General features: G+C 55.4%; 1 protein-coding gene across 1 annotated transcript in view; it reads left to right on the top strand.

The window, feature by feature from the left end:
- The window catches only part of LRP1 (LDL receptor related protein 1), a 79377-nt gene that overhangs the window by 21824 nt on the left and 40784 nt on the right, over positions 1–16769 (top strand). Inside the window, exons 7-20 of the mRNA XM_061205131.1 lie at positions 2605–2767; positions 2877–3099; positions 4136–4325; positions 4795–4938; positions 6127–6363; positions 7595–7775; positions 8648–8870; positions 10024–10225; positions 10574–10699; positions 12798–12938; positions 13030–13155; positions 13579–13695; positions 14156–14236; positions 15854–16021. Coding sequence (XP_061061114.1) covers positions 2605–2767; positions 2877–3099; positions 4136–4325; positions 4795–4938; positions 6127–6363; positions 7595–7775; positions 8648–8870; positions 10024–10225; positions 10574–10699; positions 12798–12938; positions 13030–13155; positions 13579–13695; positions 14156–14236; positions 15854–16021 — 2322 coding nt within the window. The remainder of the gene's footprint in view (positions 1–2604; positions 2768–2876; positions 3100–4135; positions 4326–4794; positions 4939–6126; positions 6364–7594; positions 7776–8647; positions 8871–10023; positions 10226–10573; positions 10700–12797; positions 12939–13029; positions 13156–13578; positions 13696–14155; positions 14237–15853; positions 16022–16769) is intronic.

The raw sequence follows: 16769 nt of genomic DNA, 5'->3' as shown, positions 1-16769 counted from the left end.
GTGCGTGTGAGTGTGTGCATGTGTGTGAGTGTATGTGGTGGGGTGGGCAGAGGAGTCTGGACTTTAGAAGAGAGGAAGATAATGTGGTGGAGGGGTTGGATAACAAAGGATTTTTGCTTGCAACTAATAGTCTCCAGCTGCAAAAATACCAAAGGGGAGCCCAGGCCGGGCTGGGGACTCCAGTTCTTGCCAACTCCTCACCGGCCTGCTGAGTGGGGCCCTGCCTGGCCTTTGGGAGGTGGAAGAGGAGACGAGCCAAGGGTAAATATCTGAGAGCGGGACGATCCCTCTGCCTTCCTTCCCAGGCCAGGAAGGAGGCTCGAAGGTCGGCCATCCTGAGGCTGGAGGGGAGGATGTGGAACTGCATCTGGGATGGGGGGGGCATCAGATCCCTTCAGGTTTCTTCCTCCTCCCCTCTTGCCGAGGGAAGGGTGGATGGGAGAGCAGGGGAAGGGTGTTGCCAGCCTTGGAGCTGGGCAGTGACTCAGGGAAGCCTCAGGAAGTTGGAGAGAAGGACGCAGCTGCCCCAGCTGGTGCTGGGAAAACAGCTTTGAATGATGAGGTTCGTCTACATGCCAGCATCCCCCAGACCCCCACCGTGCCCACCAAGTAAAGGGCACACAGCCCTGTTTGCCTTTCACCCACCCTGCTGGCTGCCTGGGACTGCGGCAGGGTCCACCCACCCCCGCCCCCCCGGCCCCAGCTTAGGACCTTGGTTTCCTCTGGACGCGGTCCAGCAGCGTTCATTTTCATCTGTTTTCTCTGTGGTCACAGTGTGGGGTAGTTTGCTCGCCTAACCCCTGCACTGGGCCCTCTTCCTACCCGGCCTGGGACCCAGGCGCCCAGGCTGCTCTGCCCCCTCTCTTTGACCTTGTCAGTAGGGGACAGTACTGGGGCTCAGAGGAGAGAGTTGCTGGGTTTAGGGACACATCAGCAGTCACAGGGGTAACACCTCACCCCTGTGACCTCTTTCTCTAGTCATCTTGGGGTGGGGTTCAACAGGGGGGACCTGAAGAGGAAACTAGTTTGGTGAGAGTCTCAGATTGGCTCTTTCCCTTCCTCCCTCAGCCTAAGTCCTGTGACTGTGAGTCAGTGTCAGGGCCTGGCCAAGTTCCTTGGGAGCCGCGTTCCTGTTCCGTTTGCCCCCCACCCCTACCCACTGTTAGGAAACAGCCCCTGAATCCCTGTGAGGGAGGGGGGAGGATTAGGGAGGGCTGAGCAGAAAGCCTAGTCATTATACCTGTAGCTGTGTAGGGATTGAATAATCCTTACCAGGTTGAGTGTGGCTAGTGGGGATTTCAGTAAAAAATAAAAATAAAAATAAAAAAGTTTCAGCCAAAGACAGGTGGTCCAAAGATTCCTTTTTACCTGCTGAGGAAATTGGTGGAAGTGGAGTGCAAGGCAGGGGTCCCAGGGAGTCATTGTCTTGGAAACTTCCCAGCTTGCAAGAGGTATCACCTCGGATAGCGGATAGCGGTAGTTGGAGGGGGCAGTGGGTGGATGGGAGCCAGTGGGTCCTGGAGAGAAGGAGCTGCACCGCCCCCCAGGAGGCCAGCAGGGGTCCCGTCCCCAGACTGCCTGCCTCCTAGACTTCCTGCTGCCCTTGCCCCACCCCTGATCTCTTAGGCCCTTTTTGCCATAGACTGAGTATGGGCACCTGGTCTCCATCCTCTTCCCCCACTCCCACCCTTCTGAAGCTCCCCCTCTTTCTGAGCCATGCCTCAGTTTACCTTCAGAGTCCTTTGATGGCTCTCCTCCTCTGTACTCTCTCCTCCAGCCCTGTATCTTATTCCCTGCTCCTTCCCACCCTCCCGAGGACTGGAGGAAATTGAGAAATAGGGACATTGAAGAAACAGGGGAATGGGAGTGAGTACAGGAAGTTTGGCCCATGCCACTGGTTCCAACCTTTTGCCACCATGGACCTTCCCTTTTCCATCTCTGCGGACCCCATATTTGGACATTCTCTTCTCTCAGATTGGACTTATTGATGGATGCCCTGCTTTTCCATTTTTAAAAGTCATGCAGCACATACGGCTTCCAGTCGTACTAGCCAGTGCTCCTGGCTAGTGTGATATAGCTCGACTTACCATACAAAGATGATGAAAGTCCAGCCAAAAGCAGAGAAGTGTGATGTTTTATTAGCCTGAGTGCTCTTATCTCAAGTAAAAGCAGATTTGAAAAATTCTGGAATGAGCTAGTAGACCTATCCTCACTGCCTTTTGGAACTCCAAGAAGATGGTCCCATTCAAGCAGGGGCTAGAGTTGGGAAACCTGTCAGTCAGCCAACCAGCCAACAATTACCCAGTGCCCCTGTGTGCCCACCCTGAGCTCGGCATGGAGAGCAGGGCTGTGTGGGAGGATACTCAGAGACTTCTCTTTGGAGAGACCCTGTTGGTGAAGGGTGGCCAAGAACACGAGGCAAAATGTGCCACTGCCAGTAACTCCCGTAAGAGCTCAGGGAGGAGAGACAGCCGTGGCCTGAGTGGTAAAGGAGGGCACCCCAGAGGAGGTGGGCTTCCCACGGTAGGTTCTGTCTGCACCAGCAGAGGATGGGCATGTCTGTGGGAGGACCTCCCCCATAACCCTTTCGTTCACACTCTCCAGACGTGGAACAGATGGCCATCGACTGGCTGACAGGCAACTTCTACTTTGTGGATGACATCGATGATAGGATCTTTGTCTGCAATCGAAACGGGGACACGTGTGTCACTTTGCTAGACCTGGAGCTCTACAATCCCAAGGGCATTGCACTGGACCCTGCCATGGGGTGAGCAGGGCAGGCAGGGGCACTGGCCCTGGAAAGGGGAGGCAGAGGCTGTGGTAGAAGGGAGGGTGCCCAGTGTCCAGACCCCATTTAACATGCCATCTGCTCACAGGAAGGTGTTCTTCACTGACTACGGGCAGATCCCCAAAGTGGAGCGCTGTGATATGGATGGGCAGAATCGCACCAAGCTGGTCGACAGCAAGATTGTGTTTCCTCATGGCATCACGCTGGACCTGGTCAGCCGCCTCGTCTACTGGGCCGATGCCTACCTGGACTACATTGAGGTGGTGGACTACGAGGGCAAGGGCCGGCAGACCATCATCCAGGGCATCCTGGTGAGGAGGAAGTCTTGGCCGGGAAACCCTTCTCTAGGCCTCCTGGGAGGGCGGGGGACAGAATGGGAACGTGGTTGCCCTGAGCCCTCTGGTAGGGAGGGGGTGGGCACGAGCATCCGGGGGAAAGGACAGGATATGGCTTCCACTCGGATGGCCACAGTCATTTTAGAGACCACCGTTTACTTGCCTTTTCTCGTTTGAGTTGGGTTCTTACAACAAGCCCCTGGAAAATGAGAGGGCAGGTGTCTCAGTTCTCTTTTGGCGGCTGAAAAAAGGCAGGATTCAAAGAGGTTAAGTGATTTGCTTGAGGTTACACAGCTGGGAAATAGCACTTGAACCTAGTCTAGAAGCTCTTCCAGCTCAGAGATGACGTCTCTATTCTGGGATAATTAGGGTGACCCTCCATCCCGATTTGCCTGAGACTGTCCCAGTGTCAGCCCTGAAAGTCCCCTGGGCCAGTCTTGGACAAACTGGGACAGTTGGTTACCTTAGATACATTATGCAGGTAGCAGGGGCTGTTATCAGGCTTGCTTGGGGCCAGTCTGTTCTCTCAACCCTCCCAAAAGCTGGGAGCTAGAGGCGGGCTAAGAATGTTCTCTGTGGACAGAGTGTAGGGCCCAACTCTACTTCAGTGCAAAATCATCCCATCATTGAATATGTGCCTGGTTCTGAGAGGGATATGGTTCCTGCGCCCAAGGGGTTTGAGCGGAGTGGGTAAAGTAAACCCACAGATCACCAGACAGTGGATTACAGCCAGAAATGGAGTGTGGAAGGAGAGACTGTCCTCTCTGGTTAGAAGATTCCAGAAGCCCTTCAAAGAGATGCTCTGTGAAGGATGGATGGGATTTGACAAGCAAATCTCAAGAACAGGATAGTCCAGAGGAGACAGGAGTAAAGCACGGAGTCAAACAACTGTGGAATGAGTTTGGGAATGCAAGTAATGGAGTCTGGAAGAGAAGCTGAGGGGCTCACCAGGGGCAGAGAGGGAGGATTCTCTTCTCCTCTCACGTTGACCGTTCCTGCCTGCCCATCTCAGATCGAGCACCTGTATGGCCTGACCGTGTTTGAGAATTATCTCTACGCCACCAACTCGGACAATGCCAACGCCCAGCAGAAGACAAGCGTGATCCGCGTGAACCGCTTCAACAGCACCGACTACCAGGTCGTCACCCGTGTGGACAAGGGAGGTGCCCTCCACATCTACCACCAGCGGCGTCAGCCCCGAGGTGAGCGGGGTTCCACAGCCCCTCTAGGGACACCCCTGATTCTCTTGTGGCATGACTGCTTCTCCTAATCATCCACCCCAGACTACCTCTTCTCCCCCGTCTGCTTCCCCTGCCACCCCTTCCTGCCCCTCAGCCTCCAGATCCCACCCCCAGGGAGCCCCTTACCCCTATTCTGCTCAGGACATAGATCACCCCCCCCCCAGTTCCCTGGCTGGTCTAGAGTAGAAGCGTCTGGCTGTGGGCAACAGTGTGACTCTGTCCCCTGACCACAGAAGTCCCCACCCAAGAGTCTGAAGGCTGGGTGGTGTCAGGGCGGAGGAATGCCAGTTCTGTGGCTTCCGAATCCCCAGAGGGGACAACAGGCACAAAGACCTTAGCAGGAGGGAGAGTGGTCAGACTGCAGGAAGCCTTCTCAAGGCCTGGCACAGGGGCTTCGAGGGGTCCTGACCAGCTCTCCACCCTGCCCCAGTGAGGAGCCACGCCTGCGAGAATGACCAGTACGGGAAGCCGGGCGGCTGCTCCGACATCTGTCTGCTGGCCAACAGTCACAAGGCGCGGACCTGCCGCTGCCGCTCCGGCTTCAGCCTGGGCAGTGATGGGAAGTCGTGCAAGAGTGAGTGACAGGGAAGGGCTTGTGTGCCTGGTGGGGTGGGACGGGAGGGGTCCTCACCTGCCTCCCATAGCCCAGCTGCATCTGTCTGAGATGCAGAAAGATGGAGGGGCTTACCCAAAGTTTCACCCTAGTGAGGGGCAGGGATGGGACTTGCGCTCCCATCCGAGAGCAGGGCTTATCCCGCTACCCCACTCAGGCTCCGGAGAACACTGTCAACTGGCCCATTCATCCCTTCATTCCTTCATTCATTCAACAAGTATCTAGTGAGCACGCGCTGTGTCTGGCACTGTCCTGGCGGTGAGGGTTCAGCAGTGAACAAGACAGATGTTGTCTCTGGCCTCATGGAGCTTATAGTCTGGCAGGGGAGGCAGACAAACACATAAATAACTTGAGGTGAGGGTAGGTGTTAGGAAGAAGATAAAGTGCAGCTTAGCGTTAATGATGACAGCGAAGCCTCCAGTTTAGACAACCGTCAGGGAAGGCTTCTCTGCGGAGGTGAAATTAACGTCAAGCTCTCTGTGAAATGAGGAAGTGAATCATGTGAATCATGTACCTGAAGGAAGAGCGTTTCCGGCAGAGGGAATCTATAGTGCCGAGGCTCAGAGGCCAGCGTGAGCTTGGTGTGCTGGAGAGCAGAGAGGCGGCAGGGGGACAGGAGTGGGGCGGCGCGTGAGTGAGGGGAGATGAGGAAGGGTGTTGGATTATATTTTAACTGGAATGAGAAGCTCTGGGTGGCTTAACAGATTTGATTCACGTTTGTAAAAATGATCATGCTGGCTGCTGGGTGGAGGATGGGCTGCAGGGAAGTGGCAGGACGCTGTTTTTGCGGCGTAGGCACGAAGTGATGTGGCTTAGACTAGGATGAACAGAGGAAGTGGTCAAAAGGGACCTGATTCCAACATATTTGGGCCACTAATTTCACTACTCAACAGAAGGCACTTACTGAAAACATGCTACTTTTGCCTCATTTCCCACCCCTAGAGTGCATAGGAAAAACTCCCAGGGCGTTGTTCCCTGGACCTTACATGCTTATGTGTCTGTGCATGTGATTCAGACCCCCTGCTGTCCCCACACCCTTGACCCAGTACAGCCGGTGCATTGGCTGGGTGGTGGTCGTGTGTGTGTGTGTGTGTGTGTGTGTGTGTATGTGTGTGTCTGACTTTGTGCCCCTCCTTGTGCCTGCCTTAGAGCCGGAACACGAGCTATTCCTCGTGTATGGCAAGGGCCGGCCAGGCATCATCCGGGGCATGGATATGGGGGCCAAAGTCCCCGACGAGCACATGATCCCCATCGAGAACCTCATGAACCCCCGGGCCCTGGACTTCCATGCTGAGACCGGCTTCATCTACTTTGCCGACACCACCAGCTACCTCATTGGCCGCCAGAAGATCGATGGCACTGAGCGGGAGACCATCCTGAAGGATGGTAAGGGCCCCAAAGTGGGAGGTGTGTGGATGGGTCCCCCAAGGCACGGGCCCACCTGAGGCAGGAAGTGATTTGGAGCCTGGGCATCTCTCTCCTGGTGCCCTTCCAGCGTGGAAAGTCCCCTGCTGACTGGCTAGCTGGGCTGGTTGGCATGGAGATGAGGGGATAGACAGATTGACCCCTGGGTGACCCCCTTCTTGGCTGAGCCGGAAAGAGGCCGGAGGATGGATGGGTAAGGCAGTGTGGGCCGTCCTTGCCAGCCCTTGGGAAAACTCAGGGTCTCTCTGCCATTGGCTCTGAGCCCTGGAGCTGCAGGCGGCGCACAGCCGGGGAGAGGCCTGAGGCTCTGAATCGGCGCAGACACACCGGCACACGTGTGCACACACAGGGTCTGTGCAGCCGGACCTCACGGCCGCCAAGAGCTGCATGCTTACATGTCCTGAGAAAATTGTGTTTTGTGAATGGAATCCAGTTTTTCCCTCTGAGCTGCCCCAGCAGGTCAGCAGTGCACTGTCTTCTGAATATCCATCGGCGTGGAGGCTCTGAGCCTCCGAGTGCTGCACCATGCCTCCCGGGTGTTAGGAACTCCCAAACCTGCACTCGGGCCCCCAGGATAGGGCTTCCTAACCAATCAGTCCGGCTGATGCTGGTTACCACCCCTTGCCCTGCTCTCTATCCCCCACCTCGGCTCAGAGAACCTCAGCCGTCAGCAATCATAAGACTTTGGGGAAATCAAAAGTAACTCCTCATCAGGAAAGGATTGGGGTTCCCTGTACCAGGGATGCTATTTAGCTTGAGATGAAGCCTGTGGCTAAGTGAAAAATCACTTCCTAACTTATTCATTTTGTTAGCTCAGGATTTTTAGGCCTGGGATGTGGCATCGCACTTGTGCCCAGAGCCACATGCCTATTGCTTCAGCTGTCCACCCCAGCTCAGGCCCCCGACGTGCCTTCTCGAGTGAGCCCACATGTGCCACGTAGGTTTTCTTGCTGCCATGTGCAGCTTTGAGAGACCCTGACTCAACACAGATGTGGCAACACAAAAGACCTCCCCGGCTCCTTCCTTCAACCTCCTATTCCATCCCATTCCAGCCACTGTCTAGGGCACAGGAGGCTCCCTGCATTCCCCACTAGCCAAGTGGTCCAAGGTGCAGGTATCTTAAGAGCCAGAGGCAGGCAGATTTGAGCCTCCTTTGAGGCTCTCCCTCCTTGCTCCGCCCCGCCCACTGCAGGCATACACAATGTGGAGGGCGTAGCTGTGGACTGGATGGGGGACAATTTGTATTGGACGGATGATGGGCCCAAGAAGACCATCAGCGTGGCCAGGCTGGAGAAAGCTGCTCAGACCCGCAAGACCTTAATCGAGGGCAAAATGACACACCCCAGGGCCATTGTGGTGGATCCGCTCAATGGGTGAGTCCTTCCACGGCCTTGGGAGGGGAGAAGCCAGGGACTGCGTGGGCCTCAGGACTGGGGGATAAGAGAGAGAGTGGACAGGGGAGGGCAGCCGAGGTGGGATGCTTAGGCGAGAATTGGGCTGAAAGGGGAAAAGGTGTCCCCATCTACAGGGCAATGGGAGTGATGCTGTAAACACATACATAGAAATCTGGTCCTGTCACTCCCAGCGGGCCCTCCCCTGGCTCCCCTTGCCCTTGTCAGCCCCGGAGTCCTACAGGGTCTGCCTGCAGCTCGTTTGACCTCATCTGCACCTCACATCCTGCATTTGGAAGTTCTGTCCTCACAGCCTGCTGTCTGTTCCTTAAACCAGCACTCCAGCTCTTCCTACCTCAGGGCTTTTGCTCTTGGAGTTCCTCTGCCTGGGACTCCCAAGTGTTTGCATATGTGGCTCCTTCTCAGCATTCACATCTCAGCTCAGATGCCACTTCCTCAGAGAGGCCTTCCCCACCGGCTGCCCGGTCACTCTCCATGCCATGCCCCTGCTTCGAGTCCCTCCTGACTTTTCTCACTCTCAGTTGTGTGTGACCCTCTTGACTGACTTGTTTCTTGTCTGTGTCCTGGGTGGGACATATCTCTACGAAAGCAGGGGCTTTGGCTGCCTTGGTCTCTGCTGGGTCCTCCAGCGCCAGAACTGTGCCCAGCTCAGTAGGCATTCAACAGATATTTGTTGAATGAAGGAATGAATGAATGAAATATGTGGGCCAAGGGTGAGCAGGGCAGGAAGACCCCTGTGAGGAGCTCTGGGATGGCCCGCCTGGATTGGGGTCACAGGGGAGGATGTTGATGGCAGGAGTGGCTATGTGGTGCTGACCAGTAGCTGCCCACAGGTGGATGTACTGGACTGACTGGGAGGAGGACCCCAAGGACAGTCGGCGAGGGCGGCTGGAGAGGGCGTGGATGGACGGCTCACACCGAGACATCTTTGTCACCTCCAAGACAGTACTTTGGCCTAATGGGCTGAGCCTGGACATCCCAGCTGGGCGCCTCTACTGGGTGGACGCTTTCTATGATCGCATCGAGACCATCCTGCTCAATGGCACAGACCGGAAGGTGGGCAGGCGTGCACCTGTGTGTGGGTGTTCATGTGTGCGTTGCTGGACCACATTTGTATGTGGGTGAGGCTGTGTGTCTGAATGTGTGGGCGTCTGTGTGTGTCCGGGCCTGTGTGCTTCATTTGTGTTTACCTGTGAGCCTGTGGGTGTGTCCCTCTGTGTGCTTGTGTGCCTATGTCTTGCGTTGTTTGAGGATTGCTTCTATCAGAGTATCTCTGTGACCATGCACATGGTCTGTGGGCCTGACCACCTGTGTGAACACCTGAGCATACACATCGTGTGCACCTCTGCCTGGTTGTGCACATACAGGCAGCACACACTGGCGTGTGCCTGCACTGTGTGCCTCTGTACAGGTGCGAGATGCCTAGAGACGGTGTAGACGCACGCTCGTTCATTCCAGGGGCTACGTGCTTCATTCATGAGCCCCGTGCAAGTCTAGGCGTGTGGACCAAGCTCTTTCATGGTATATAAGGCCCTTTATGATGTGGCCCCTGACCGTCTCTGTGGTCTTCTTTCACCCTCTGCTCCCTGCATCCCAGCACTTGGAACAGCAGCACTAGACAGCTTTTAAGTCCAGCACACGTCAACGTGCTGCCCTCTTTGCTGCTGCTCATGCAGATTTTTCTGCCTCCACCCAGCTCCCCCTCAACTGGCACAGCACTCAGGGGCGGGCCACCTCCTCTGGGGTGTTGTCTCCAGACCCCTCTCCACCGTAGACGGCCTTGTGTGCCTTTCCTGAGACAATAGGCAGCTCCAGAGAAGGGATCACGTCTTTTCCATTTCTTAGTGCTACCTTAGTAGATCCTGGCAAATGTGTGGTGGATGAAGAAACTAATGTATGGATCCTGGCTGTCTGCTCACTACTCTGTGTGTGCGCGTGCGTGCGCACGTGCACCTGTGTTGGAGGGTTATGAATGAACATGAATCAGCCCAAGAGAGGAGTGTGGGCAAGCTCCCCATCAGCGCTTTGCTGGGTTCAGGGTCTGACACTTCACGGTGTGCACCCTTGGGGGCTTCTAGGCTGATGGGGAAGACAAGTCCCACACCCAGGCCGTGGACATATGAGTGTACAAAACACTCACCCCCCCGGGCCTCCCTGAGGCACCCCCACTTGTCTCCCAGCTCCTTGGTAACCTCTTCTCCATTCCTAGATTGTGTACGAGGGTCCTGAGCTGAACCATGCCTTTGGCCTGTGTCACCACGGCAACTACCTCTTCTGGACCGAGTACCGGAGTGGCAGTGTCTACCGCTTGGAACGGGGCACAGGAGGCGCGCCCCCCATTGTGACCCTTCTGCGCAGCGAGCGGCCCCCCATTTTTGAGATCCGCATGTATGATGCCCAGCAGCAGCAAGGTACCCCTGGGCTGGGACTTGGGTCTGGGGTGGGACCTAGATGGGGGGGTGAGGCTCCTGTGGTGGGTGAGGGCACTCCCCAGGGATCCTAGGCTCTGACTTTTGAGACTCTCTAGAAGAGAGGCCCCCACCCCAATTTGACCTTCTGTGTTCCCCATCTTCCCCCCGCCCCATGCCTGCATCTCCTCTTCCTCAACCCCTCCATATTTCCTCTTTCTGTCTCCTCCTTTTAATGCGTCTCTTCCCCCGGCCTCTCATCTCCCCTCTCTGGCCTTTCCTGACCCTGCTGCAACCCACCCCCTGTCCTCCCCCTCCTTCCTCCTCCCACCCGTGACCCCTCCTTCACAGTGGGTACCAACAAATGCCGGGTGAACAATGGCGGCTGCAGCAGCCTGTGCCTGGCCACCCCTGGGAGCCGCCAGTGTGCCTGTGCTGAGGACCAGGTGTTGGACACAGACGGTGTCACTTGTCTGGGTACGAGGGGCCCAGCTGGGGTGGGAGGTGGGGGAGCAGACCCCAGCAGGAGGAGGCCACAGTGTCCCCGTCGGAGATGAAGGAGGCAAAGAGGGCCCTGGGGGGTAATAAGAGGTGAGGGATGGGGTGAGAGAAGAAGGCTCTGGGGGCTGGAGGGTGTTTAGGGGTGACTGGGGGGTGGGAGGTTTGGGAAGGCATGAAGATCAGGGGAAACCAAGTGAGGATCAGGACAGCTATAGAAAGAGAAAACCATTAACTTCTTTTACATTTATTTCCGCATTATTAAAGTTATACAACAATAGTTCAAAATATTGGAAATTAGAGGAGAGAAAAAAAGCCCAATCTCACCAGCAAACACCACTATATTGTTAATATTGTGGTAAAGGAACACCATCCTTTTTTCCTTAGGTGGGTTTTTACATGGTTGGAATATACTGTATATAAATGTTTTCTGCCCCTTTTGGCTCATATATGTCACAAATTTTCTGTGTTATTATTGCATTATTTTAAATAGCCCCATTTTTTAATAAAAGCGGGTCATGTTCATTGTAAAAATAAACAGTATAGAAAAATACAAAAGAGAAAGTACAAATCACCCCAAATTCCACCACCCATAGATTCCACTGTTACCATTTCAGTGAACAACCTCCCAATTTCTCTATATATTTACTTTTGCTTAAATGGAATCGTGCTGCACATGCTGTTCTGTTTCCTGCATTTGTCACTTGACAGTGTATCTTGAATACATCAGCAGAATTTCTAATGGCCAAAATATATTTCATTTGGTAAACATCCCATAATTTACTGAACCATTTCTCTACTGTTGGATGTTTAGGTTGTTTCCAGTTTTTTGTCGTAATCACTGCCAGCATTTATTGAACACAGACTATGTACTAGGCATGGTTATAAGCAGTCCTCATGCAGTAACTTATTTACTCCTTAAAATATTCCTGTAGGGAAGGTATTTTTATTATCCCAATTTATAGATGAAGAAATTGAGGCCCAAAGTTAGAGCAGGGGTTTGAACCCAGGAACCCTGACCCAGAGTCTGTTTATTAATCACCTGCTCTGCTATTTCCTATAGCTTCATGCCTTCCCATATTCTGGATGATTTCCTTAGGATAGAATCTCAGAAGTGAAAATGGGTCAGTGGGCCATAGTGTACACCTAAGAGTGAGTGACTGAGGCCAGGTGCAGGGCAAGAGGATTGGTGAAGAGGAGCTTAGAAACTGAGGGGCCAGCGTAATGGAAGAGTCACCTATATGGACATTGAAATCACCAAGAATAAAGAGGGAGTGATTATGGAGAAAGTGACTCTGAAGCAGGAGCTAAAAACCCTTAAGGATGCTGGGGAGTAGCCTGGGGTCCTTTGAAGTAGGGGTTCATATAGTCTAGTAATGTGAAAGTCAACACTGATTTTTCAGAGGGGAGAGAGGGAGAATGGTCGGGAAGCAGAGGTGAGGAGCAAGGCGGACACATACGGCCTCCAGGTCCAGTGGTCCTTGGGACCCACAGGATTAGAGGGGGTGAGAGATGAGTCAGAAAGGCATGCACAGAGTAGTGGGGTCCAGGGCTGACATGGGCGTCCTGGGCTTCCTGAGCTTACCTTGTGCAAACACAAGGGACGAAGTGATTTCACTGCTGATAGCCGAAGGCAGATGGCGGTGGTGAGGTGTGAGTTTTCACTCCTGCCGGTAGAGTTGATGCATTTGTGAAGGAAAAAGTCCAGGGACCAGAGCGGGGTCCGGGGATCCTGGAGATGACTTCCAAGGGGCAGTTCATGGAGATGGCAGGGAGGGGCAAGGGGCGGTCTTCTTGGTGGGGACAAAAGGATGGGGGGCTCTAGGCTCTCTTGGAAGCTTCTTTATTCTCAGACCACATTGCAGTACTGGAAGCAGCAGAGCAAACATCACCCTGTGGCCTGAGAAAGAGTTGCAGTTTCCATCCAGATAATTTCTTCACGAAGAATTATGCACTAGGAAAGATTACTGTGTATATTATTTTAAAATCATAAAACAAGCAAACAGAGGACAGGGGGCTCAGCACCTGTCCGTGACCTGGGTCTGACTTTCCCCCTCACGCCTCGTGGTGCCCACAGCAAACCCGTCCTACGTGCCCCCACCCCAGTGCCAGCCAGGCGAGTTCGCCTGCTCAAACAGCCGATGCATCCAGGAACGCTGGAAGTGCGATGGGGACAACGACTGCCTGGACAACAGCGACGAGGCCCCCGCCCTCTGCCGTGAGTCCCCGCTGCACAGCCGGCCCTTGGGCAACAGCTGGAGAGCTGGGGGCCCCTCCCTCTGGCTGACCCCTGACCTCTCCCTCCCCAGATCAGCACACCTGCCCCTCGGACCGGTTCAAGTGCGAGAACAACCGTTGCATCCCCAACCGCTGGCTCTGTGACGGGGACAATGACTGCGGGAACAGCGAAGATGAGTCCAATGCCACTTGTTCAGGTGTGGGAGGGGCGTGACCACAACGGCACCCCTCAGTCACCAGGGCAGGGCAGGCGGGGGAGCCAGGCTTGGGAAGACAGAGGGGCCTCAGGGAAAGAAAGGAGCATGGGGCACCCAGGGCAGAGGGGAGGGAGGACAGGGTTGGCTGGGAGGCCCGTGCTTGCAGGGGACAGAGCACAGCTCTAGGTTGGGGATGACAAGCGAGGCGGGTGGATCTTCTCCTTGGAGGACACCAGCGACCCCTCGAGAGATGGGGTGAAGCGTCCGGTGTGAGACCACGTAGGTGATTTTGAGTGATGTCTCTAAGAGGAATAGCTTTGAGGTCCTTGGGGAGACTTCCAGAGAGGCAGAGAATAATAGCAAAGAAAATGAAATTAAAGAGGGGACTCAGCTATGAGCACTCACGCCCATCCCTGTCCCCAGCTCGCACCTGCCCACCCAACCAGTTCTCCTGTGCCAGTGGCCGCTGCATCCCCATCTCCTGGACGTGCGATCTGGACGATGACTGTGGGGACCGCTCCGATGAGTCAGCCTCATGTGGTGAGCAAAACAGCAGGAGGACCAGGCTGGCACGGGGAGGGAGGGCCCACGAGAGCGTGCCCTGGGGTGGGGGTGCTGGAGAGACCCTGCAACTTAGTACCTGGGTGGCCTTGAGCAAGTTACTTGATCTCCGTGGGCCCCTGTGAGTTTCATCTGCAGAGTGGGGATAATACTGGCACCCACGTCACAGCACTGACGTAGGGGTTCAGTGAGATCATGCGTGGAGAGCACTCAGCGCACGGCCTGCGTTTGGTAATTAGTTGCTTGAAAAAAGGATGCTTAGAGGGGTAGGAGTGAATGGGCAGAGTTCCAGGCCAAGGCACCTCCACTTAGCCTTCCCTCCCCCATCTGGCTGGGCTGAGCGCTGCTGGTTATGGGAAGGACGCAGCACCCACCTGCTTGGTGCTATGATGCTAAATAATCTTGAGGACCCTACTCAGCTACTCTTTCTCCCTGACAGCTTATCCCACCTGCTTCCCCCTGACTCAGTTTACCTGCAACAATGGCAGATGCATCAACATCAACTGGAGATGTGACAATGGTAAGAACTTGTTTCCCTTCACCTGCCCTGATTCCTAGGAAAGCTAGAAGCCACAGCCAGGCCCTGGGTGGCAGGTGAAGGGGTTTTAGGATCAAGCCAGGGCCTTCCTCCAGTTCACAGAAGCCCCCCTGGGTTGTCTGGGAGAAATAAGGACAAGCTAGAAACACTGGGGGGGAACCAAGATGGACCCAGGGGATACCCCGCCCATCGCCTGTCAGTGCCATTCCTCCCCGGGCAGGGCCTGAGCTGCCCATCCTCTGGCAGAGGCTCAGGGACCAGGGAGAGATGAGCAAGAAGGGCCAGAGGGGCAGAGCAAGGGCAGCCCATGCCCAACTCCATTCTCCCTGCAAACCCCGTCTCCTGGGGTCCCTCCAGGCTCTGGCTCCAGACTCGGGAGCCCACCTGGCGGTCAGCCCTGGACCAGGTGATGTCAGCCATGGGGGCCAGGGGACTGTTGTGTCTGTGCCGTCTTGGGGCTCTGGTCGTGTCTGGTGTGGTGTTGTGACGTGTCGCAGCAGTGGCTCGAGCCCTGGCTAATGTGTGTGAGGATGTATTGGGTCAGCCCCATGTTGCCCCTCATCTTTGCCGTGTCTCGTGTGCCAATGGTTGCCTTGGCGGTTTCTGTGTTTCAGAGAAGGATTGTGGGGACGGCTCTGATGAAAAGACCTGTCCTGAGCCTGCCGGTCAGTGCATAGAAGCACATGCACCATCTCCCCTAGAGCCCCAGCTGGCCTTGGGCCTCCTCCCAGGAGCCCCATGCAGCTCCCCTCCCCAGAGCTCCTAGGATGTGAAGGAAAAGCAAAGAGAGAAAAGAGAGAGGAGATGACAGAGGGAGAAAGAAAACAGTGAAAGGGAAAGCAGAGAGGGCAGAAGGAGCCTTTCACAGGAGAGATGACAGAGAGGTGGGGACAAGAAGACCAAGACATGGGGGAAAGAGAGCGTCAGAGATGCAGAGGCAGCTGGAAAAGAGGCAGGAACACAGCCCAAGGGGGACGGCCAAACCCGTCTTCTCAGGCGTCTTGAAAATGTGAAGGGAAGTCTGGTGGCCCCCCCACGAGGCCTAGAAAGCAGGACATTGGCTCAGTCACCCTCAGATGCCTTCAGGAGGGGCCCCCCCCGGCCTTTCCAGCTGCAGGCAGTGCCCCTCGTGAGTCGGGAGCCCAGAGCTTGCGGCCGGTGATGCCCACACTCAGGGCGGGGCCTGATTAACACCTTCCCTCCCCAGCAGAGAGGCCTCACCTATACTCCGCCCACCTTTGTCCCTCCAGAGCCAGAGAAATCCCTGCCTTTCCCCCAAAGCAAGCGGACCCCTGTTCCCACACCCTGCTGAAACGGGAAAAGAATGAGTCCCGTCCCCAGCCCCAGCCTTCCGAGACTCAGGGAAGGGCCCTCCTGGAGCCCGCCCTGCCTCTCCCTGCCCCCATCGCATGGGCCATGGTGCATGCTGCAGTCTATGCAGTTTCTGTGTCTTTTCTGTTTTTTATTTTCTCAGTGGGAGGGTTGGGGTGGGTCGAGGGTGGGAATGGGGAGGTGGGAGTGGGGGCCCCGTGCTGGGGTCATAGAGAAGGCCACTTGCTGACCCCCTGCTCTCCTCTTCCCTTCTTGCCTCCCCCCCAGACAATGACTGTGGGGACAACAGTGACGAGGCCGGCTGCAGCCACTCCTGCTCTAGCACCCAGTTCAAGTGCAACAGCGGGCGCTGCATCCCCGAGCACTGGACCTGCGATGGGGACAACGACTGCGGGGACTACAGCGATGAGACACACGCCAACTGCACCAACCAGGGTGGGCGCCTAGCGACCGGTGGGCTGGGGACCAGACCATCCACCATCCATCCACCCTCCCCACTGCGTGTTGCCACCATCTGGGAACCAGAGATAACCCAGACGTGGCTCTTATCCTTCAGCAGTTTCCAGTCCTGTGGGAGAGGGAGGTTGTCGACAAATCATTGTCACACGCTGTTAAGATCTCAGGCTTTGCAGTTGGGTGGCCTTGGGTTTGAGCTCCATCTCTGCAGCTTACTATCTGGGTGGCCTCGAGCAAGTTATTTAATCTCCATGGGACCCTGTGAGTTTCATCTGCAAAGTGGGGATGATAATAGCACGGGCATCATCATGTTGACGTGGGGCTTCAGTGAGATCATGCACGGAAGGCACACAGCTCGTGTTTGGTAGCTGGTATCGTGAAAAAGGGATGCTCAGAGGGGTAGGGGTGAATGAGCACAGTGGGGACCAAAGGAGAGAAGGGTTGGCTCTGTGGGGTCCCCAGTGCCCAGGCCTCCAGGACCTAGCGTCTGTGGGATCCCCCGTGGAGGCGGGGGTTACTGGAAGGCACAGACCTCCTCAAGGGATGTTGGTTTCTCATCCCTGGCCAATGATTACCATGGAAGAATGCAGACCCAAGATTGCCCTGACGTCAAGAGAAGTCAGAAATGCAGATTTATATGTGAAATCTACCCATTTTAAAGCACCGGTATATTAGTTTCCTAGAGCTGCTGTAACAAAGTACCACAAACTAAGTAGCTTAAACAACA

Source organism: Eubalaena glacialis, chromosome 11 (genome assembly GCF_028564815.1).
Source record: "Eubalaena glacialis isolate mEubGla1 chromosome 11, mEubGla1.1.hap2.+ XY, whole genome shotgun sequence".
NCBI classification, from domain to species: domain Eukaryota; kingdom Metazoa; phylum Chordata; class Mammalia; order Artiodactyla; family Balaenidae; genus Eubalaena; species Eubalaena glacialis.
Note: the sequence above shows the minus strand (reverse complement) of the source record. Positions and strands in the feature narration are given on the sequence as shown.